General features: G+C 37.4%; 1 protein-coding gene across 2 annotated transcripts; it reads left to right on the forward strand.

The window, feature by feature from the left end:
* Positions 1 to 9,406: 9,406 nt before the first annotated feature.
* Positions 9,407 to 23,654, forward strand: terf2ip (telomeric repeat binding factor 2, interacting protein). 2 transcript variants are annotated; one of them, XM_028577005.1, is made up of 9 exons: positions 9,407 to 9,554; positions 10,869 to 11,114; positions 11,767 to 11,912; positions 12,110 to 12,348; positions 15,419 to 15,514; positions 15,641 to 16,283; positions 16,451 to 16,554; positions 22,492 to 22,914; positions 23,044 to 23,654. In XM_028577005.1, exons 2-9 carry the CDS (start codon positions 10,885 to 10,887, stop codon positions 23,263 to 23,265), a joined length of 2,103 nt encoding a protein of 700 aa, XP_028432806.1. In that variant the 5' UTR covers positions 9,407 to 9,554; positions 10,869 to 10,884; the 3' UTR covers positions 23,266 to 23,654. The 2 variants fall into 2 exon arrangements, with proteins under 2 accessions (XP_028432806.1, XP_028432805.1); XM_028577004.1 differs by having other exon boundaries at positions 9,407 to 9,505; positions 23,044 to 23,653.
* Positions 23,655 to 25,337: the final 1,683 nt, after the last annotated feature.

A 25,337-nucleotide genomic window follows, 5' to 3' on the forward strand; every position in this document is an offset into this window, starting at 1 on the left:
ATACATTTTCTAATTATGTTGATAAATTTCTCACCCTCTGTTTGCTTATAGTGGGAGCAATATAGATCAGAATAGAAACTAGAGGTATAATTTGCTATATCAGACGGATTGGAATTTATAGAGTTATCTTTAAAGAAGTAATATTATTTCTCTTATAATTTCTTTTTTCCAGTGCAAAGAAATAGCTCGTATTTCTCTCACCTTCCTCCAACCATTTGGCTCTAGAGCGTATAAAGGCTCCTTTGGTCATATTTCTGTACAATTGGTCAACCTCTTCCTTCAGACTTGACAGTTTAAAATCTTCCTCTTCAGTAAGAGTTTCTTTATTTAATAAGGAGTTCAGTTCTGCCATAGTTTTGAGTTCTCTAATAGTGTTACGTTTTTTCATTTCCTTACTATATGTAATGGTCATTTCTCTGATTTTAAATTTAAAAAACTCCCATTTTTGAACATTATTAAGGTCATTGCAAGAAAAGATATCAGATGCAATAGCTTCCACTGACTTACAAAAGGCTTCATCATTCAATAGATTACAGTTAAATTTCCAGAAACCATGATTTCCTGGTTTGTTCTTGTGGATTAGCAAAAGTGACGGCTATCACTTTGTGATCTGAAAAAGGGGCGTAACTATGTAATGTTTCCAAAACAAATTGTAAAGTAAAGGAGGATAATAATCATAGATCAATTCGAGATTGTAGAGAACCACTAACATTGCTCCATGTATATTCTTTTTGATTAGGATGCAAATAACGCCAGACATCAATAACATTAAGTTGTTCACACAAATGAGATATAGGTTTAAATTTTGAGTTAGGGGAAATCCTTGCTGGTAATCTATCCGTTTGATCATCTGCTGTATCATTTAAATCACCACCAATAATTAAATGAGCATCTTTGTATTTCTCCTTCAAGTTTTTTAACTCTCCTGCTAGTTGAGAAAACGTGTTTTTTGCCAAAGCATTGTTATTATGTCCATATACATTATTTAACACCAGAATCATTATTTACTCTAAGAACCAGGATAATCCATCTACCCTCTTTAGAAAGGTGGGATTCTAACACATCACCTTTAAATTTGTTGAACAAAATAGCTACTCCTGCTGAGTGATTAGAAGCATGACTTAAGTAAATCTGATCCCCCCCATTGACTTCTCCAGAATTTCCTATCATCATCACATGAGTGAGTCTCTTGTAGAAAAATTAAATCTGCATTAGAGCGTCTGCAGAATAGAAAAATAGCCTTCCTTTTAGAAATGTTTCGTATGCCTTTGACATTTAAAGAAATAACTTCAAGGTTAATGAAAGTAGTGTTTGCCATACAACCAGTAACGTATGTATAAATAAATAAAGTAAAAGGGTAAGAAAAAAAAAAAAAAAGGCTTGATGCCTACAAACAAAGTGAACAGAAGATAAGAGCTAATAGGAACCCTTAACCTTTGGTAGTTATTAGAAATACCCTGAACACTGGGAGTACCAAAAAAAAAAGATATTGACCTGTCTTAAGGCCTTATTAACGTCATATTATTTAATTGTCCACTTGTCAAACATTTACTTGCCTGGTTATCATATCTAGACGACTACACTTGGTGAAGATTTTATGCAACAAATTTCACCCCATCGATGAAAGCGACTGGTCCTTGCCATCTGGTCTTCTTTTCGTCCTTACGAGCTTGCTCGACCAGGGGCCACAGTTTGTTTCTGCATTCTCTCTCGGAGCGGGTCAGATCCTCGGCGATACGGAGATTCAGATTCTTCATAATTTCATCATTGCGCGAGTCCTTCCAAACCTTGTACCTAAAGGTGCGCATGTTGAACTGGATAATAATTGGACGCGGTGTCTTATCATCTCTGGGACGCCCAACTCTGTGTACTGTGTCGATCAAGAAACCAAGCTTGCTTTAGCCATCAGGTGTGATCTGACTCAGTATCTTCATAACTTCCTCTCTTACATTTTCGTTCACCTTTTCAGGAAGGTTGAGGAGTCGCAGATTCCATCTTCTGCTGTAACGCTCGCCTTCTTCAGTTTTCTCTTTTAGTTCTTCAATGCTCTTATCTAGCTTTTTCACCTTGTCTTCCATCTCCTTTGCTTGAAAACCCAGGCCTTTCACCTCTTCTTTTACCAAGGTGATGTTGGCAGAGTTGTTATTTATCCGTTGTTCAAAGGCGGAAAAGCGCTCCTTCAGCTCAAAAATGGCTTTAAGAATGTCGGCGTTAGAGACCTCGTTCTTGCTGGCACATACTTTCTTTGGGTTTGGACTATTAATCGGAGAGTCTGGAAGAGGTGAACACAAACCTAAAAAGGTGTCTTCCGGTTCCACATCCATTATCAGACCTCCTTTTATGCCTTTTTTTGCGTCTCTCTTTGCCATTGTGGTTCACAAGTCCTGTGTTATTAGCTTGATATGCTATATCTGTTTTTGCACGTGTCGTCAATAAAGGGTTGTTTATGGTCGTCAAAGTTCTTATATTGGTAGCTAACCCTTACTTGTCGGTTCGTTGTCTTTCAAAATCTGATAGTTCAGCAAGTTGCAAAACAATTAGCCTTATCATAAAGCATAAGTACTCAGCTGGTGTTGCAGAGCTTAGCACATGTCAACCACCACGGTCGCCATCTTGCGCAACCCGGCAAGACGATGAGTGCTTCTGGAGGAAAGGAGCAAAGACGTGTGTCTGTTGGCAGTGAGCTTCTGTGAACTCCTGACCTAATGGTCAGGAGTTAGGTAATGACGGATCAGGAAGTGAAGTTGGGGAGATGGATGTTGGACGCGGGAGTGTGGAAGGGTGGAAAGTAGTAAAAAAAAAAACGGAAAAATAATGACAGGGATAAGACGACTGATAGTGATAGCGATAAGGGAACAAATACGGTGAAAAGGAGTGAAGATGAGTTTAAGGTATTTATCAAACTGTTGCAAGAGGGGACTACTTTTGATAAATGGAGTCCAATCCTACTAACCAAAGTGCTACACAAAGATATTGGGTAGGTAAGGAGTGCTAAAAAATTGAGAAATGGTTCTTTACTGGTGATATGTCGAAATGTGGAACAACAACAGAAAGCAATAAAGATAAATACACTAAATGGACAGAGAGTGAAGGCATTCAATGGCATTTGATAAGAAGTTTGTGAGGGGTGTAATCTCAGGGATTCCTCTAAGTGAGTCAGTGGATTCAGTGAAAGAAGGAATAAACAACGTTAAAGTCAAGGAAGCAAAACAACTAAAAACAAGATGGCAAGGAAATATATGTGACAGTCTTTCAGTCTTGCTAACTTTTGAGGAAGAGAAACTCCCAGAAAGAGTCTTCATTGGCTACATGAGTTACGATGTCAGGGTGTACATACCCCCGCCGCTGAGGTGTTTTAAATGCCAAAGATATGGGCATGTAGCTGCGATATGCAAGGGTAAACAAAGATGTAGCAAATGCAGTGGTGAACACGAATATGGAAAATGTGAAGAGGGGGCCAAACCAAAATGTTGTAATTGTGGAGGAGAACATAGTGCAGCATATGGTGGTTGTGAGACTAACAAAAGAATGCAGAAGGTACAGCGAGTTAAAGTAGTTCAAGGTATTTCCTTTGCGGAGGCAACTAAGAAAGTCCCAAAAAGTGTGCCGGTAGAGACAATAAAGACTAGGACTAAAGTTGTAGGGGAATGTGCAAAGTGTGATAAATTGAAAGAAGAGAGATTGATTGTGAGTAAAGGTGATTTTGTGCTCTTCATGGCTGAGATAATCAATTGTTCGGCACAGACCAGTAGTAGAACTGAAAGAATTAAAATAATTGTTAAGGCTGCCGAAAAATACTTGGATGCAAAGGGAATGCCTTGGGAAAGAGTAAGAGATATTCTTAATGATGAAGTACAACAGTCTCAGCCATGGGGTGGGGATACATAATGGTTTTAATTATACTCCAGTTGAATGCTAGGAGTTTAATTGCTAACGGTCAAGAATTTAAGAAATATGTTGACAGTTTCAAAGAAAAACCTAATATTATTTGTGTACAGGAAACATGGCTAGTGCCAAGGCTGGATTTTGTAATAAAGGGGTATAATTCTATAAGAAGGGATAGGGAAATAGGTAAAGGAGGAGGAGTTGTAATTTTTATACAAAGCAGGTTTCAGTATAGAGAGATAAAGACAGGAAATGACATGGAGTACATTTACAGAAATAAGGTCGAGTAAGGATAAGGTGACTATTATAAACTTTTATAATCCATGCAGGCAAATAGAGATGAGGCATCTGGAGGACATTTGGAAGGATTTGACAGGGAAAATTGTTTGGTGTGGGGATTTCAATGCACATAGTACATTATGGGGAGAGAGGGATGGGGTTAATGGAAATGTAATTGAAGACTTTATGGAAGAGAAAGAGTTGGTATGTCTGAATGATGGTTCTGGTAGCAGGATAGATGTGGCAAGGGGTACAGAGACAGCAATAGATCTTACTATTGTCACAAAAACAGTTGCAGTTAAATGTATTTGGGAGGTATTAAGGGACAATACAGTAGGGAGTGATCACTATCCTATTAGAATTAAGATAGGAGTGGAATTAAGAAAGGAATATGAAGTAAGAAAAGAGAGATGGATTTTGAATAAAGCAGATTGGGATAAGTATAGAGAAGCTAGTGATGAATTATTGATATCTATTGATAATAATTATGACAGGGGTCACCAACCTTTTTGAAACTGAGAGCTACTTCATGGGTATTGAGTCATACGAAGGGCTACCAGTTTGATACACTCTTCTGAAATAACAAATGTGCTCTGTTTGCCTTTAGTTATATATGCTTATTAATGATTAATGATGCTCATCAATGCGAAGACCCTGATCATGTTAATGATTTCTCACGATAATTATCAACAATGACTTAACAAAGTGGGAAACCGATAATATCAATATTCAATTTCCATTTTTAGAACAGGCCTGAGGGCCACTCGTGGTCCTTGGGGGCTACCTGGTGCCCGCGGGCACCGTGTTGGTGACCCCTGAATTATGATATCGAGAAATTATGTTGTGAAGTTAGCAGTGGGATAATTGTTGCAGCAGGAGTGTCTATTCCAAAGACTAAGCCTAAGACATTAAATAGAATAGTACCATGGTGGTCGAAAGAATGTACGGAAGTCATAAAAGATAGAAATAGAGCATTTAAAGAGTTAAAGAAAACACATAATTTTCAGAATTTAGTTCGATATAAAAAAATCTCAGGCAGTAGTCAGGAAAACAATAAGGCAAGGAAAAAAAGATTACTGGAAACAGTTCTGTGATTCTATTGGTCGAACTACTCCATTGGAGAGAATTTGGAACATGATTAAAAGAATGAAAGGGAATGGAAGGGAATATGGTTATCCAATGCTGATTGAGGGGCAAAGAACTATCACTAGTAGTAAGGAAAAATCAGAGGTTATGGCAAAAATATTAGCCAAAGTGCAGAGCACAGGAAATTTACAGCATGAAGAAAAGATAGGTAGAGAAGAAACAGTTAAAAAATGTCAGTATGTGTTTGACAATGAGGTTAGTGAAGGAGGGGTATTGGATGTATTATTTACAAAGACTGAACTTAATAAGGCATTGAAGAAATTAGGCAAGTCCTCTCCAGGGCCAGATAAAATCTGTTGTTCCATGTTGGAGAACTTAAGTGATAAGAGGAAGGATGTGTTGTTGAGTATGTATAATAAAATATGGATGAATAGGTGTATTCCTAAAACCTGGAAGAAATCTATAATCATTCCTATTAGGAAATCTGGGAAAGATCCTCATGTAACGAATAACTATAGGCCTATTGCGTTAACGTCTCAGATGGGGAAAACTATGGAGAGGATGATAAATGACAGGCTTACATATTGGATGGAACATAAAGGATTAATGCAACATTATCAAAGTGGATTCAGGAAAGGTAGAGGTACCATGGATCCCATTGTATACCTAGAAGATACAATAAGGAAGGCTCAGGTGAATAAAGAATCTGTAGTGGCAGTGTTTGTTGATATTGAAAAGGCATATGATATGTTGTGGAAAGATGGTATGCTGATTAAGTTAAGACTATTGGGAATAAAGGGAAGAATGTTCCAGTGGATAAAAGGGTTTTTGTCAGACAGAACAATTCAAGTAAAAATAAATGGGGAACTAAGTAAGAGCTACAGTGTGGAAAATGGTGTCCCACAAGGGAGCATTATCAGTCCACTATTATTTTCAATAATGATTGATGATGTTTTTAAGGATATACAAAATTCAGTTGGGTAGCATTGTTTGCAGATGATGGAGCAATGTGGAAAAAGGGAAGAAATATAGATTTTGTAGTGGATAAGATGCAACAGGCAGTAAACAAAATCCAAGAATGGCCCGTTCAATGGGGATTTAGGATCTCTATAGACAAAACAAAGACTTTATTCTTCTCTAGGAAGAAAATAAGTATGAATGTGAAAATCAAATTATCTGGAATAGAATTAGAACGAGTGGAATTCTTCAAATATTTAGGTATTTGGTTTGACAAAAAACTGACTTGGACAATACATATTCAAAAAATTATAGATAAATGTAAGAAAGTGTTGAATGTGATGAGATGTTTGCGTGGAGTAGAATGGGGTGCAAGTCGGCCTGCGCTGAAATCCATTTATACAGGACTTATGAGATCGTTTTTTGATTATGGGTGTATAGTGTATGGGTCTGCTGCTAAAACATCATTAAAGAAGTTAGATGTAATTCAAAATCAAGGTTTGAGGCTATGCTGTGGGGCAATTAAGACCACTCCAGTGGCAGCTGTTCAGGTAGAAATGGGGGGGATGCCTCTCCATCTTAGAAGAGATCAGCTGGCTCTTGTGTACTGGGTGAATTTGAGGGGTCATGGTGACAAACATTTGAGTCAGTCAGTTTTATGGCAATGTCAAGAAAGAGAGAATGATCTAATTAAAAGTTTTGGATGGACAATAAGGCAGAAAGTAATCATGATGGGAATTAGTGCACTGGACATAAGCCCTTCAGTGGTCTGTCCAGTTGTTCCTCCTTGGCTTTTGTTAGAAGTTCCAGTTGACTTAGGCTTATTGGAGGAAAAGGAAGTCACTGAAGTGGATCATTACAGGGTACAGAGATACATTTCAAGGAAATATAAAGAAGGAATCATTATATATATATATACGGATGCATCAAAGAAGACCAATACGAAAATGGGAATCGCATATGTTATCCCTCAATTAAACATTGAATCTGCTAAAAGAATTAATGATGATTTAGCTGTATACACAGCAGAACTGTTAGCAATATGGATGGCCTTGCTGTGGGTAGAGAGCAATAGACCTAAGCAAGTTGTGATTGCATCAGACTTCAGCTCAGCTTTGACAAGCCTTAAATTTCTTCATTCTGAGTCTAGACAGGACATAGTGTATGACATGCTGCAGCTAGCTAACAATCTGATTAAGTCCGGTATTAGTACTACATTTATATGGGTACCAGCTCATATAGGTGTAGGAGGTAATGAATTAGCAGATAAGTGTGCGAAGAAAGCAGCAGAGCTGCCTGATATAGAGGTGAATATTAAATACAGTAAAGCTGAAGTCAAAAGTATAATTAAAGCTAAAACAAATGCTAAATGGCAGTTTTTGTGGGATAAGGAACAGTCTGGGAGGCACCTGTATAGAATTCAAGGAAAAGTGGGGAAGAACAGGAATGCATACAGATGTAAGCAAGAAGAAGACATTGTGTCCAGAATGAGGCTAGGACATACAGGATTAAATGGAACATGATTTATAATGAAAAAGCATGTTGATGGAATGTGTGAATATTGCAAAAGTCAAGAGACCATAGAGCATGTAATAATGTATTGTCCTAAATATCATCAAGCCAGACAAAGATTGATTTCACAACTTGTTGAAAACCAGATGACATTACATTTACCTGATATACTGCAAAAAGGGTCTGGTGAAATTTGTTTTAATTTTTTGTTTTCTTTTTTGAAGATAACTGGGTTATTTATAAGGATTTAAGAAAGTGTAGGTTGACCGCTTGAACCACACTCCAGCCCAGATGGTGGCGGTAATGCTCCAAAAGCTGGTTGCCAACCGTCATTCAAAATCACAAGAAGAAGAAGAAGAAGAAGAAGAAGAAGAAGAAGAAGAAGAAGAAGAAGAAGAAGAAGAAGAAGAAGAAGAAGAAGAAGAAGAAGAAGAAGAAGTTTTTTTTGTTGTTGTTTTTTTTAATGCAAAATATTTCTGTTACAATTTGTCAAAACAAATAGATTGGATTTTACGAACACAACTCATTTCGTTACAGAACATGTTTTCATAAAAGATAAGAAACATAAGAAAGAAAAAGAATAAAAAAAAGAATAAAAATAACAAAAAGGTACATAGCCAGAGTATCATACATTAAATATCAGTTAAATTAATTATAAAATTAAATCAGATAAGCATTGCATACATTTTGATGCTGATTTTCCCTCTAATCCAGAAATACAATCTATATAATGTTTTAAGTCAAGTTTAAAGACATTGAAAAGAGGTTTATTTTTCATAAATTTCGATTTATGAATAAAGAATTTTCCAAGCAAAATTATTAGGTTGACTATATATTGTACAGAGGAGTTGGAGTCAGAAAAGTAAAACAAGATATCAAAATTAGATAAATGTATGTTTGAGCCAAGTTGTCCATTAATGAAACCTTGTATATCATTCCACAGAGAAGAGCTATGTGAACAGCTATAGAATAAATGGTCTATTTTTTCTGTTTCCATAAAGCAAAAGCTGCATTTTTCGTCTATGGTAGGGATAAATTTAGAAATAATCTTGTTACAGGGGTAAAAACGGTGAAGAATTTTAAATGATATTTTTTTTACTTTGTTTGTAATTAAAAACCTATGTGGGTTACTCCATGCTTAGATAGATAGATTTTGCACATAGAAGTTTTTGTATTACTTTGTTGTTGACTTTTCTGTCTAGGAAAGATAGACCATTTATTGAAATATTGCTGGAGAGAGATATGTTAAATTGATCCAGATCTGTCTTATCTCGAAGCAGGGTGATGATCCCATGGGGTATAGCTCTGGTTACAATATCAAATTCTTTTCTTGGAGGATGGATATTAAATTTATGGGTGAAGTCGTCATAAGATAAAATGTGATTTGAGTTATTTAATAATTGGGATACCAGTAGAATATCATGTTTGAACCAGTTTTCTATAAAGAGTGTCTTGTTCCTATATGATGTTCATGTTGTTCCAGATAAAACATTTATGAGGGGAGAAATTGTGTTTGTATAGAAGAGACCAACAAGTTAGAGCCTGTTTATGGAAGTTTGACAATTTAACTGGCAGTCTGTTAATGGAGTATGGGCATTGAAGCAAGAATGTGATTTGACCAAGTTTTTCAAAGAAGAAGTAGGGGCAGTAATGATTGGCAGTAATCAGTAATGCAACACTAACTGGATTCAATCTGCCGACGAAGAAGAAAACCCGGAAGTAGGCTGTGTTTTTTTGTCTATGGTTTTTTGTTTTTGTTGTCGCGGCGGGAAAGTTCACTGAGGAGGTAAACAAACTAATACGCTATACGGTACTTTTTAAGTTCAATGTCTACGGTAAGCAGTGTTTTTGTGTACTCATTACATCAGCCAACTAGGCTGCAACTCTCTCCAAAATATGCCATTAAACGGGCTACGTACAAGCTAATGGTGCTAACCAGACTAAACTAACGTACTGTAACGTTAACTAACGGAAACCGTTTCCCATCTGTGGCGAGATGAAGCTTCATGAAGCATTGGAGGTTTCCAGAAAGTTGGTTCGCAAAAGGGTTCATTTCTCAAGGCTTCATGTGCACACAAAACACCTGTTGGTCAAACAGTGAATTAAACCTGGCAGAAATATTACAGATGACTTCAACCATCTGTGATACAACCATAGCCTGTATAAAAAGATTATTTACCTACATTTATTTCATGAAAAAAATAAAGAAATCAATTTCGATGGTAATAGTAGGCCTATGGTTGTTTAACATAACTGTATGTGTCCTGTGAGGAACCGTTATTGCATGAAATGTGTGTAATCAATCCTTTGGTAAATAATGTTTTCATAATGGCAGGAGGGGCAATATTAGTGTTTTAAAACTGTAAAGTGTCAGTGGTTTAACCGGGCAGAGGACAGTGAATGGGCTTGTGTTTAAACAATTTAACAAAACTTGAACACTATAATCTTATAAATGTAGGATTTATTGCAGTGTTGTTTTATTAGATTGCATCACTTTTAGCTCTATCCAACTAGCTCAAATTAACTGGCTGATAAAGTAAAGGGCTGCAACTGGTTTTGGTTAAATGAAGCTTTCTGGTAGCCTAGAAATTTAGACGCACCTTAGTGGAAGCAAATTTAATTGGGTCTGGGTTGTCAGGCTAGCTTTCTGAGCACTGAATCACATAAAGCAACTGTGTTGAAAATTGTTCACTGAGCTGTATATTCTTTTAATTAATCTTTAAATCATTGTGTCTGTAAAACATTAAAAAAAGGGAAATATACCCAAAGTAACAAGCCAAAAACCACAACATATTCAATATAACACAAGTAAAGGAAGAAAATCCTCACACTTAAATGTTGAAAAACTACTTTGTCATATTTGAAATTAGTTGTTTAATTTACTATCGATCAATTAATCAATAAATTAACTAGTTGTTTCAATAGCCTACAGAAATAATAACCGCTCTTGTCAGAGCTAGACATCCAGCATGAGATATTGTGTTATAAGATGGTGCAATGTTGATTTTGCTTGATTTACTGGTTCTGATGGTACTTGTAAATGTTTGTGCTCATAACGTTAGTTACGTTCTAACAGTAGTAGAGCTTCATCTTTAATATTTGACATGTATTAAGCGCTGTCTTCTTTGTAATTCCCCCTCTTCCACCAGGTGAGACATTTTGACCATGGCATCCAAACAGAAGGATGTGGCCAAATCTAACATCTCCCCAGTTCTGTTCTTGACTGTGGACGGTGAACCCATGTCTTTCTTCTTGCGACCGGGTCCTGTTAAACTCAAGCTCCAGCCGCTCATCACAGCTGGAGGGGGGTTGTTGTGCAATGTGCAGCAGCCAGGGGCAATCCTGCTGATTGACCCAGAGGAAAGAGACTCTGTTCCTGAAACTACTGCTCACTGGTAGGTGCTGCTGAACATTAAAAAGTTTGTATGTCAGGAGAAATACTGTTCAGCCTATTCAGTTGATAGAAAGAAAGCTACATGGTTGTAAGATTCAAGACTATTGTTTGGTGTTGATGCTCTTTCATATTTTTACATTTAGTCTGTTCAGCATTCACAAATACAGCTTAATTTTCACATATAATGACAATAAATAAGTCACATCTCAGCCTCACACCTGATAAAATCTGTTTCATCATACACTGGGTAGAAGGTATGTACAGTACATATCAATGTTAACATATGGGACACTTTGTGATCTATCTGTACCTCACTGTTACACCATATACAGTAGCTACTAGCTGCTGTTTGTTCACGGCCAGTCTTCTAAGGCTCATTGAAAGAAAATGCCTACCCTTATTACACCATTAAAGAGCATTTTGCTCTGTATGGAGGAGCTTTACTAGTGTTACTGGGAACATGTTCTATAAATAAACATGGCTTACTATATTATGTTTTATTCCTCCTTTCTAATGATGGAGCAATTTTAAGTTTTAGCACAGTGATCATGGCATCAGCTAGAGCATTTAATTAGGCAAAAGTGATTACTGTGTAACTAACTTGAAAAATATTCAAAGCACAGAATTTAAGCTGCGTTCTGTTTTCTCTTAAGGTACGTGTCCACGCAGTACATTCACGACTGTATCGAGAAGGATGAACAGCTGAATTTAGAGGACTACAGGTTAAATCCGGAAGTGGTCCCGAGACAGTCTGCTAGACGTAACAAAAACAAAGAGACCTCTCCTGGACTTGTAACAGGTATGATCTAAAGACCCAAAATTTCTTGTGAGGACCATATTGAAAGTCATAAAAAAATAGCTGTTAAATAAAAAAGTGTTCCCTGGTTTTATATTAGCTGTGCTGTTTATTATCAAATTGGGAATTGGAATTTATGCAACTGTTTTAAATCAACTGATGTATGCACTTTATGTCATTCCTTCCTTCCTTATTATTAGGCAGGCTTGCTTACACTGCTGAAGATGACGCTGCTATTTTGAGTTATGTCAGCAAGCACAAGACAGAGATTGGGGGGAACCGGCTTTGGCAAGAGATGGAGAAGCAGATGGTGACCGGTCACAGCTGGCAGTCAATGAAAACTCACTATAAAGTGCTACTGGCAAAAAAAAAACAGTCAGAGGTTGTGGAGGTGGCAACAACACAGGAAGATACCAAGACAGTAGAGGGAGAGACTAAGGTAATTTACCTGGACGGTATTTTGTCATATAAGTCTCAGTATCACATGTTTTCTTTTAGAATGTATACAGGAGGCACAGGTTACAGCTACAATCTAATCCAGGTCAATACAGCAGTCCATAAATAATAAATAAATCCAACATTTGCTCCCTCGTGGGCCGGATACATTTGATTAAGATTGTTGTCCTCCCCAAATTTCTTTTATCTTTTCCAGCACATCCTGGTACTTATCGTTAAATCTTTTTCGACAAGCTGGACAGGGCGATATTTAAATTTCTATGAGGCAGCAAACCTGCTAGGATCCGAAAGGCGATACTACAGTCCCCGAAGACTAAGGGGGGGCCTGGCGCGCCCTAACTTCAGGTGATATTACTGGGCAGCTAACTTGCAAAAACTCCTGTACTGGATGAGCGATGACTGTGCCTCTCTACCCCCCTGGGTACATTTGGAAAAGGCAGGATCGCGCCTCCCACTGCGGTTGGTCCTCTGCTCTCAGCTCCCTTTGCCTTTAACATCTGTGGGCGCATGCCCCGATTGTATCCCTCTCGCTTAAGATCTGGAGTCAAGTTAGGAAAAACTTTGGCTTACAGAGCCCTTCCGTCTTGGCCCCACTGCTTAAAAACCATGTCTTTACACCTTAAAGTTCAGACCTCGCATTTAGGGCCTGGCACAATGAAAATGTAACAATGGGATCTTGCTCTGACTACGGTTCACTCATCCTCCACATGTGCTCGTCATGGCTTAATCCAATGCAAGGTCCTTCATAAAGTCCACTATACAAACGCAAAACTGTCCAAAATATACTCCCCTGTCCGGGACACCTGTATCAGGTGTAACCAGTCTCCTGCCAATCATACTCGCATGTTCTGGTCTTGCCCTAAATTAACTACTTTTTGGATGAGTATTTTTGACACCATGAGCAGAGCCTACGATCGCACTTGTCTTTACAACATGATGCGGAGCATTTTAGCAAAGCGCCGTCAGTGAGTGTGACTCGCTCTGAAACGTGTTTTAAACGTTTTTGTAGTGTTCCCTGGACACAAACCAGTAAGAGACATTAAAAAGGAGTTCCACAGTATTGTAGGTGAATGATTTAACCCTTTCAAATAAAAGATTCTGAATTATAATTCTTAATGATGGTGCTGCAGCCACAGAATGGGATTAGTAGGCCTAGGACTTTTTCGCCCGCAGGATTGCACCTAAATGAAATAGATTATAGGTTCAATACCATTTCACCAGTAATATTTAAACTTATGATTAAATATGATATTCATACACTATATTGGAACTAACGCATTTACTCTAGCAGCAATTTTCTCCCACGCAAATTCTCTCTCTTTTGCAGCAGCTGCTGTGTTGCTTTTTTAAGTTGCTCATATTATTCTCATTTTCAGGTTCATAATTGTATTTAGAGGTTGTACCAGAATAGGTTTATGTGGTTTAATTTTCAGCAAACACTATATATTTGTTGTACTGCACATTGCTGCAGCTCCTCTTTTTTTTGTGTGTTGAGCTCTCTGTTTTAGCTACAGAGTGAGACATCTCACTTCTGTACCATCTTTGTTGGGAGTCGCACATGCGCAGTAAGTACTGCTAGCTTGTCAGTTGCAGAGTATGAGGTTGTGCCATGCTAGCAGCTAGGCGAGCATTATAACGTGCGTTACAAAGTGACGCACGTTCGTCACGGAAGTAAAGGCTGGACTACAACAGAGCTGTTTGGAGCAGTTTGTGAACAGTGTTTTCTGTTGGAGATGGGAAGTCCCTTGGGGGTGGACTTTGGGCTTTTTCACTTCTTAAACCTATAACGTGCACAACAAAGATATAGAGCACAATAAAGGAAAGGGGAAAAGCCAAAAAGCATAATATGAGCACTTTAACGAAATACATGTTAAAACTTGCTGTATGTGCGCATGAGTATTTCCACCGAGCAGTTTGTTTTTGGTTGTTACCATGGTGAATCGTAGTATAATGGCTCCATTCATGCTGCCTTTTAATTGTGGTGGTGCACGCGCTTAACTCTGAGTGAAACTACTCTGAGTTGATTGAACCAACTCAAAAACGCTGTTCTGGAACCAAAAACTCAGAGTTTCCCATCTCAGGGTAAATCAACTCAGAGATCAGGGTTAGACTCCGAGCTTGTTAAACCTCCTTCCTGAAACAGGCCCCTGTGCTATGTGTCACCTGTTGTAAAAATGTAAACTTAAATAAAAAAAGTTGGGGAAAACATCCAACATTTCTGAGCTTATAATGTTCAGGTTTTGTTAGCAGGGTGTTTTATTTTGGCGCCAAATTGTGCTACAATATGTTGAAAGATTTTTATTTTATTGCATTATGTCCCCATCATGTATGTAAATGCATGTGTACAAAATATGAGACACCTTTCAATATAGTGCGTTTCTCACAGGTAGCCAGTGATCAGTACGTTCAAGTAATACCGGGGAAACAATGGTGTTATTAGTAGACTCAAAGTTATGGAGCATTCATTGTTCATACCACCTTCTGCAAGTCACCCAGGCTGTCTCTGTGTTTCAGATGACTGCTGTCAAGATATCAAAATTTCTCTTTATGGAAAAAAAAAAAAATTCAAGCTAATGTTAATATTGCAAGATCATGTCAAAGGCACACTGGCCAACATTAAAATAATTATAATAATCAAGGTAGGTGGGTTGGTGCAACTAAGTAAAGAATAAAGCTAACGTATAAAATACCATAAAATTGTGTTTTGTCCAAACTTACCACGACGTGCAAAAGCTGCTTCTTGACGGCTTCAAAATAACTAAAAAGCCTGGTTGATGTCACAGAGGCTGTAGGGCTGAGTGTATTTTTGGATACTACCACTGGGTGGCGCCAAATAAAGAAAAAATCAATTGTGCAACACACTGTTGCTTTAATTATAATTTTTTAAAGTAACAAGGTGTTTATGAAAACACATATTGTACATTATAATGCAACATACTTAATTCACATACTTTCTTTTGTAGTACAAGCTCAACTTTGAAATACCTCCTGACTACTCATAGTCATCTTTTTATAGACATGAAGCCTGATGTTTCTCCTCTGTCTGCTCCTAGGTAGAAGAAAATCAAGAGACAGATGTTGAAAAACCACCCAGTGCAGAAGATGCTGCTTCTCCTCAGACACATTCAGCAGCAACAGACCTAACACAGGTAGTAACCACAACTCACTTCCTCCAACAAACACCACAGTTAAAATCTTGAATAGTAAGTTTGTATGTGATTTAATAATTTTTTTAATGAGCAGAACTGAACCCAGCAGATGTGGTGTCTCGACAGATAGATGAGCAGTTGATACCATCTGAAAGCACACAACCAAAAGTTGGAGAAGCTCAAACATCCATCTCTCCCCAAGAAAAAGTGCAACATGTGAACCCACAGACAGATGAACAACCAGCTGAAAGCACTCAAGTAGGGACTGTAGAAGCTGAAACATCGAACTCCCCCCAGCCTGAGGGACCCTGTTTGGACCCACAGACAGACGCTCACCCCATTCCAGCTGAGAGCACAGAACCAGAAACGGATGAACTCATCTCTCCACAAAAAGAAAGTGTGCCAGAGGACTCTCCTCCAGCTCAGCCCGAGACCTCTTCCCAGAAAAAGCCTAAAGCCCAGCAGAAGGCCTCCCCCAAGCCGGAACAACCGCAGCGTCGATTAACACGCAGGCAACTTGTGCTCGAGGAGCTGTCGCCTGAACCGTATGGCAAAAAACTCAGGTCATCATCAACTTCTCCACGGCAACCGTCATCATCTCCCCAGCCCTCAAAGAAAACTAAATCAGCCGTTAAGTCCGCTTTTCAAAAAGACACAACCGTAGAGCAGCCGCCTTCTAAGAGAGCCAGAGGAAAGAGTGTGACAGAGGTGGCAGAGAGTCAAGAGGAGGGGAGCGGACAAGCTGCGGTCTCTGACACGGCACAAGCAGGTTTGTTTTTGTATATATATACACACACACACACACCAGAGTGGGACACATAGACGGCATCTTAATGTATTTTTAAGCTGTTATAGTACAGACTTGAGTAAAATGTTGAGTCAGGCAGAATGGGAGGATCTCCTCTCATCTTTTTTACCTCCATCACTGTTGTGCAGATACAGAGTCTAATTCAGTGCCACAGAAAGGAGAGAAGAAGAAAGAAAAGAGAAAGTTGGGGATTCTAGAGTTGGCTTCAAAGGAGTTTGAAGATGAAAGTGAGGTAAGACACAAGAGAATAGTAGGGGTGAGAAGCCTCACAATACAATATCATCACGATACTTATGTCACAATACGATATTATTGTGATTTAAACATTATTAAAAATATTCTGCTATATATTGCAATTTATTACCTTTTTTCCAACTTTAAATTTTTCCCAATTTCAGATTATATACCCAAAGGAAACTTTGTCAATATCTGTTTTATCTGAAAAGATTTTATCTGTTTGTTCATCTCACTTAAATTGTATTGCTGCAAAATGGGATTGTCAAGCAAAACAAACTGACCAACACTTACATAATAAAAGATCGATACTTGGCGTCTGTGTATCGATACAGTATTGCCATGGAAAATATCATGATACTACGCTGTATCTCTTTTTTCCCCCCACTCCTACAGAATAGAGTGGGGATCGGGCCGCATTTTTCTGTCAGAGCCCGGCCTGCGTCCAATACAGCAGTAGCCGAACCCGGCCCCAACGGGAATTAAGATATTTATGTCTAAGCCCGACCCGAGCCCGACACAGTTAAAATCTTGTTTTTTCCTCATACTAATGACATATTCACGTTTGTTTGTGCGTAAAGCCCATTTTTATTAAGCAACTGTAGGAAGGCATTCGGAAATGTCAACAGATGAGCGCATCAGCGCACACGGGGCAACAAGCGCACGTTAATTCTATTAAAAATATACTTTAAAGTGTATAAAGTGTACTAAGTATATTTTCTAAATTTTTTACTATTTTCGTCAAATCCAAGTATAGTTAAGTGTATTCAATTATGGATTAACTTCAACTTAAAATCTATTTGACTACACTTCAAGTATAAATAGTATACTAAAATGGAACAACTTTTTTTAAACTTCAAGTGCACTAAAATAGACTAATGAAAACCAAGATTCATGAGCAATTAAGCACACTTACAGTACAATTGCATTGTATTGCCATTCTTATTGAAATACACTTAAAAGGCATCGCAGCGCAACTTATAGTTGTTTAAGTATATTTTGTGCATACTACTATCATATTTATAATTACTATAAACTATGTTAATTTAGTATGCCTCTGTGATATTTCAAGTGATCTACAAATGCACTTCATAACTATATTTAGTGCTTTTAAAGTATCCCACTATGAAAATAATAATGTGTTTTGAAGTGAAGTTCAATTACAACCTAAACATAAACACGTACTTTCAGTGCAATGTTATTATAGTGTAAGGTAGAAACAAATTGTTTGAAGTATATTTTATCTGTACTTTTATCCCCATTTTGTTATACTTAAGCATGAATGTTGCTATTACACTACAAGTGTATTATATTACAATTCAGTTCAAATGCATTACATCAACAGATTATAAATTGCATTTCAGAAAAGGATTTTTATTATTGACACAAAAGTAAAACACAAAAGCAGATATTGGCAAAAGCAGGAACCTTGAACAGTTAAGGCAGCGTCAAGAGAAAAAAAAAAAAAAAAAAAGAATATGAGCGATATCCGCCGTGCTCGTACATACGCCGCTGTGGACGATGTCTTGCAAGCGGTTTCAGGAAAATGGCGCCAGTGTTTGTTTGTGTGTGCGCGCGCGCATGTGTGTGTGTGTGTCGGCCCACCCCCGCGAAGTTCCGACCTGCAGAGGAGCAGAAGAAAGTAGCTGCACCTTCACCAAAATGAAGGCTGAAAAACAGAACTATTTTGGTAAAAATATTTACTCGCCATGTGGCAGATAGCCACATAGATATAGATAGATATCATTTATGTTATTTAAATGTAATATTTAGTTTTTAATAAATAATTGTTAACAGCAGTACAGAGTCTGCAGTCTATCGCACAAACACTCGAGTAATAATGCAAACATTTGACGGTCAGTCCCAATTGCCTGGGGGAACATACGTGCCACAAACGGCAATTCCACAACTGTACAACAGTGTAAAAGACGACATAGCCTACTAAAGGAGATCAAAGACATATTGTGGATATTTAAAATATCTTCCAGTTCTAGTGTTAAAAATTCCTTAGAAATAAAAGTTTATTGATCTTTGAAAAAGTGTACCTGCATTATTATGCCATTTCATTATATTAGATGAAAATGGTCTCAGGACGACAAGATTATGGTTTATCACAATAATTTCTGGGACAATTTATCGTCCAGCAAAACTTGTCGTTATCATGACAGGCCTACTTGCTTTATACTGGATCAATGTCGAAGATTGTTGTTCCCATCAGTAACAACAATAGAGGAACATAGGGTCCAAGTTGAAAAACCCGAAGTTACCCTTTAAATTGTGCACTCTGTTTTCAAAGTAGTTTTTCAAATGAAAAAAATGTTAACCCTGTGTGTAAAAAAAAAAAAATAAAAAAATTCCATCTGGTATAGCAGTACCAAAGATGCCTGTTGGTCTTTAATGAAGGAGTCTGTTTTCTAGAGAGAAAACTTTTGCTTGGTTTGCAAAAGGTTATTTCCATGCAGCTCCATGCAAATCCTGTCCAGTTAATTCAAAGAACTAGTCCAAAGAGTACAGCCATACCAACGATGCCTTTAGGGACAACTACGCTGTTTGGTTGACGGAGCAGTCTCTCTGGCCCTTTCACTGGAAGAGCCTGTTTTTTAGAGCAAGTGCTTTGTTGGTAAGTTTCCCTCCATCAAGTTCCATGCAAATCTTTTGGATCGAAGGCAAGCAGGGTAGCTGAAGTTCAGGGCATACTGTACATTAGTCCAAACAGCGTAGCAACAGGTAATGCTACATTATAAAGATCTTGCAACATCTTGATGCCTTCGAGGACAATACCAATGTCCCCTGTTTCATCACTTGAAGCATGTTCTTTAAGAACATAAATCCCAACACTGGTTTCTTCAATGGCCTCGTTGATGGCGTCTTCATCCATGCCCTATTAAAAAAAAAAAAAAAGGCAGTCAATAAGACCAATCGAGAAACAAATACACAAGTATTAAATCATAAGGGAGTAGTAAGTAGGGCTAACGATTTTAGAAAATAATCTAATTGCGATTTTTTTCCACAAATATTGTGATTGCAATTTAATATGCAATACTTTTTTAAGCTCTCTGTCTTCTGTATTATTCAACAAAGACAAGTAATACATCCTTGTATAGTATGAACAACACAAGATTAGATAGATTAAACACTTATTTCCTGTTTAACTGTAATAAACATATATAAACATGTGGATTGCATTGCTTTTTTTAAACACACTACACTTTGAAGTCAACTACTGGTGTCCACTGTCCTATGGGTACATATTTCTCTAAGAATATTACAACATGGTTACTACAAAGGTACTAGCCTTGCTGTCAACTCCAAATCACGTAGGAAAGAGATTGACAGTAAAGACAAAGAAAGATACAAATATGAAGATAAGTAAAAAAATAAATAGAGGAAAGGTTAAAACTGAGACAAAAAGATGAATATAGTAGGAGAAAGATGAAAAATAAGTAGACGTTGGGCCTTACAATTTGTATGCCATTCTTGCCAATAAATTGTGGTATGTAAAATATTTTACATAACCTTTCCACAATTCTAAAATCTTAGTTTTTCAAAAAAAAGAAATAACACTAAACAACCAGTTGGTGTTTTAATGTTTCTGATACTGTTAAAGTTTAAAATGGCGATATCTGTGAGAGTAGGTCCATTTTCATTTGTAAACAATTGAGAAACAAATTCAATTTCAATTAGTATCAAATCATAACAAAAGTTATCTCGAGACACTTTACAGATAGAGTAGGTCTAGACCACACTCTATAAATTCCAAAACCCCAACAATTACAGTAATTCCCTCAAGAGCAAGCATTAGCAGTGGCTATTGCGACAGTGGCAAGAAAAAACTCCCTCTGTAACTTTCAATTATTTTAGGAAATATACAAAGAAAAAACAAATATGACAGCACTTACCACTATAAAGCATTTGATTATGTATGCTGTTCAAATAGGATCCTATGAAAGAAAACATTTAGAATCAGTGAGGTGAACCAAGCACATTGACTCATTAATTAAAAGACCACACAAAATAAAGCACACAACAAAGACACAAAGGTGGGCTAAAAATCCAGTTTGAGTCCGACCTTAAAAACGCTGCGTGAGAGATTTAGGAAAATGACATAAACAAAGAGTTCCCATACACTGTGCTAACGTTAGTTGCCCCGATACATTGTCATGTCAGCAGCACCCTCCCGCATATAACACACACACACACACACACACACACACACACACACACACACACACACACACACACACACACACACACACGCACAGTCTGTAACTAAATAACAGAGAGCTTTAGCTACAACACTCGTTCGTTCTTACCCGACGTTACATTGAACTTGTAAGCCTGTGGTCTTAGCTAGCTAACCTTAGCTATTAGCAAACCAACATATAACGTTATGCCCAAACAACTCGACGGACCTTTTTTTTGTTACATAAATTAACGTTGCAACAGCCTCAATATAATCTAAATGTTGCGAACTAAACTCGACCACTTAACACTCATTCTTATGAGGCTGACTGGCTCCTCTTCACCGGCTGCCATTAACTTTAACTTTAACTTTTTCGTGAAGGAGACAACACATGGCAGCTGTAGAATTAATCCTGCACGCAGTCAACACATACTCAACATTCTTCTTCACATTCTTCTTGTTTTGGCGATGTCCTGTGTTGGCAGCATAGACAGTATATAAATGGTTGGTGTCAGTGCCCGGGAAGTGCATCCTACACTTCATGGCGCCATTTGATTCAAATATACCATTTCCGGTAGTGACCAAACTTAATTCGATAATTTAAAATGTTCAATTCAATCAATTTCAATCAACCCAAAAGGAATCTATACAAAAACAACTGAAGTCTACATGATTGAACCATGTTCTTGAAAGGAATATAAATGAATTGCGTGGCATATTCTAAATTCATTTTTGTAAATTCAAAGACCTGCTATTTCCCATTTTTTCAGTGTTCTTTGATATGCTAATAAAAGTACACTTATATTTAGTGCACTTTGTTTACAGTGTACTAAGATTACACTACTGATGAAGTGAAATTAGTGTACACTTTCAAAAATTATACCAACTATTAAAAAGAAGTGTACTTACTATAAGTACACTAAGTTACCACTATACATTTTTGTATTTTAACATATTTTATGAAAGTACTCTGATATGCCACTGAAAATACACTTATTTTAGAGTGTACTGTATAAAGTGTACAGAAGTCACACTTCTAATGAAGTGAGATCATAGTAAACTTTAAAAAAGTATACTAACAATTAATTTCCAAAGAAACATACTTCCTGTAAGTACACTGAATTGCAACTCTAAGTATGTCAAATTGAATACACTTAAAAAAAAAAAACTTCTATACAATTTAAAATACATTAACAACAAAGTACACTTTCAAAAAGTACATTTAAAAAATAATTTGATTACTGGTAAATTAGTATACTTACTTTTTGGACTCTGAAGTTTAACTTAATTACATCTATTTTGAAGTATACTTTTAAAAAGTACATATTAAATACTATTTAAATAAAGCACAAGTAGAAGCATTCTTGTTTTATACTTTATGTACTTCATTCATATTTCTAATACACTGAAGTATACTACTTTTTTACCTGGGCGACTCAAACATAATTTCTAAATATCTGTCCGAACCTGGCCCGGCCCGTCGGATCCCGACGGGCAACATCCTCTACTACAGAATAGCACGTGCTATGTTACACAAAACGATAAGTGCTGGTCAAAAAGGTTTCAGATGATTTGTCAATTAATCAACAAATGATTTCAGCTCTAGTTGCTGTTATCTTTTGCAAAAGCTGCTCAAATATTCCTCTCCACAGATAAAACCCTAGTATGGGGCTGAACAGATAGGCAGTGTCAAAGGGCCATATTATTTCCCCATCCTTTAAATATTTAAACTGTTATGTTCCTGTCTCTCAGTCTGGTGAGGACGAAACTCCAGATCTCCAAAATCCAAGTGAAACGGCAACAAAACAACTCCCATCAACAGAACCTCCACTCCCCACTTCAGACACTGCTTCCACACAGTCCAACCCTGAACACGGACTCAGCCTCCAAGAGAACACGCAAGAGACACAGGCCTCCAGTAGCAACTGCCTACCAAAGACAGGCCGCCCTGAACCTGCAGCCACCGAGGCTGTCAATACAACCTCCGAGGCCCACCTGTTCATATTTGACAGTGAATCTCAGGAGGACGATTCTCAGTCCATTGTTGGTGATAATCCGGTAGCTCCATCCAAACCACAGCCAACAGTGAACAGAGACGCTGCACTTTCACTGACACAGGTCCAGTTGGAAGAAGACAAGCAGCGAATCAAAGAGCTGATGAACCAGACAAACCAGGTGAACACTGTGGTGTACTAGATGCATCCTAAAGAGCAGCAGCACACCAATCTTCATTCACTCCACAATCTTCCTGCACATATATGCTCTTTATTCTTTTCTAAACTCTCCTAACTATTTTTGTTCCAGGACTTGATTAGTGTGACCAAAGCCCTGTTGAAGACCAGCGGAGACTTCTCTGCTGCTCTGGATCAGCTTTTGAATCGCTGTTCCATTCCACGGCCACTTTGGAATCGCTGTGACGACAGTCTTTTGCTCTCAGCTGATCCCGTGGTCCGACAGCAGCTGCAAGAGAAATACAGCGAGGAGGACGTGGCCAAAAGAATTGTGTTCCTCGAGGTAGAGGGATGAAAATAAAAGACAGGTTAGTACAGCTAGACAGGAGGAGAATAGCAGATCTGGATATACGGAGTACACTCATCTATTATACTGCCTAACTAGAGATAGTTAGCTGGTATTTGATTATTTCAACATGAAAACCAAACATTTTGTGTCCCTCTCCTTCATTGCTGCTCATCCTGACTAAATTCAGAAATATTAAATTAGCTGGGTTAACTATTGAATGTTTTTAGGTATATTATGTAGAGCCTATTATTTGTGCCATGCTCTATATCTTTGTATAGGGACAAAATCTTTTAATGTCTTTTACCATGAAAATACTATTTTGTTTTTTATTTTGTTTGTTTTCATTAAATTGCATAATGTTTTATACCATTTAAAAACACCTGTTTTTACATTACGAAATAAATCTCCTGTTTTATATGCATTGTGTTTAATTGAACAAATTGCATTTGAATGGTTTAAAGAAAAATAACTCTTCAGCCTTGTATGAAATATGTGATAAGAGGACCTGTAGGAGACGCAGATGAATGAAAACTGAGGTCAAAATAAGCTTAAGCTTATCACAGGAGACATCTTCACCTGTCATAGTAGCAAACGCACAGGCGTAAATAATAAAACGAACAATGGCTGAATTCCATTTAGCTGCTATGATTTCTTCTTGGTATTGTACATGCTGCCTCACTGTTAATGGAACACTATATAAAATATAACAGAGGCATTGTTTGTGTTATTATTAGTAACAACTCCGCTTTTCCCACTGTGACATGTCAAAATGTCTGCTGTGAGAAAAGGCCTACTGGTACGCTTTTAAAGAACAAAAAGAGTTGCTGCTCTAAGTGTAAGGAAATACATTATGTGCCTCTGCTATACTCTAAGTATTTGAAATATTACTGCAACCAAGTTCTTGCTTTTTTCTTACACTGTCACAATTTTCTGGATTTCCAAGCAAAAGTGTCCGATTTAGGTGTGACAGCAATTGACAGAAAATAGTGTGTAGAAACATATATATTTTTGAATTGCTACCAACAAATACCATATTATAATTGTATATTCATGGCTGCTAAACAATACAAAATGGTCTTCTGATGACCAAGAAACTGAGTTTTTATGAATGACAAATTAGCCTTCTTTTTGTTATCCAATCCACCATTTTATTTCATTTTCCCCCAATATCCAATATGAGTACATTCATAATATTGAACCAATCTGCCCCAGACCCACATGAATACATTGTATCAATAGTTTAAACAAAATAATAACAAATCTAAGAGAGAAAAGCAATTAAATTAAAGAAGACAAATCAACCACTTAAAATGAAACCAGGACGCTTCCTGTGATGCAAATGAAAGAAAAAGACCAGTATCCAATACAATATTGCAAGTATTGCTGCACCTTTTATCTCCACGTCATTTCATGAAATTAAATATAAGAAATAATGACATTTAACAGCAGACAGGTATGTCGATGAACGTGAGCCTAAAACTGTACACTGACACGACAGTTAACACAACCAGCGCCATACTGATAAAAAACAATCATATCAAATCCTTTAAGTATGAAACATTCACATCCAGACAGACCTAATTTACATACATCTCAGTCACATACTGTAAGTTGTTCAGGTAAGAACCCGTTTAGTAAAGCAATACATACTAAGGTCTCCAATAACCGCACACCATATATCCCTGGATTTAAACAGCTACATTGTTTTTGCTCAACTTTTACCTGTAAGGTCTTTAGAGGATGCCTCCAGTTAAGCTACATTCATTAAGGAGGGTTGCTCCAGTTTTATCAACTGGATGTCGAAAAAAATGGAGATAATACTCTTAAAGTAAAAAAAAAAAATCAGGTAAATGTCTGCAAACTAAAAACACGTGATGGTGGTGGTGACATGGACAAACACTGAGACTCTCCAGAGTTGGTAGTATTCATAGATTGATTTACATCTTTGTCATGTCACTGTACACTTAGCTGGTTAGTGTGATGATGGTGCTGTGATGTGGGCTTTAATCTAAACAAGGAAAAGGGAACTGTGATGTTAGGCCTGCCGTTTCCGGACGTTACTGTCATTCATTGACTCA

The sequence above is a fragment of the Perca flavescens genome, chromosome 4 (assembly GCF_004354835.1).
Source record: "Perca flavescens isolate YP-PL-M2 chromosome 4, PFLA_1.0, whole genome shotgun sequence".
NCBI classification, from domain to species: Eukaryota; Metazoa; Chordata; class Actinopteri; order Perciformes; family Percidae; genus Perca; species Perca flavescens.

Coding starts and splice junctions, on each gene's coding strand:
- terf2ip (XM_028577005.1), top strand. CDS start 10,885: ATGGCATCCAAACAGAAGGATGTGGCCAAATCTAACATCTCCCCAGTT. Junction 11,115..11,766: donor CCTGAAACTACTGCTCACTG/GTAGGTGCTGCT, acceptor TTTTCTCTTAAG/GTACGTGTCCACGCAGTACA. Junction 12,349..15,418: donor CAGTAGAGGGAGAGACTAAG/GTAATTTACCTG, acceptor GTCTGCTCCTAG/GTAGAAGAAAATCAAGAGAC.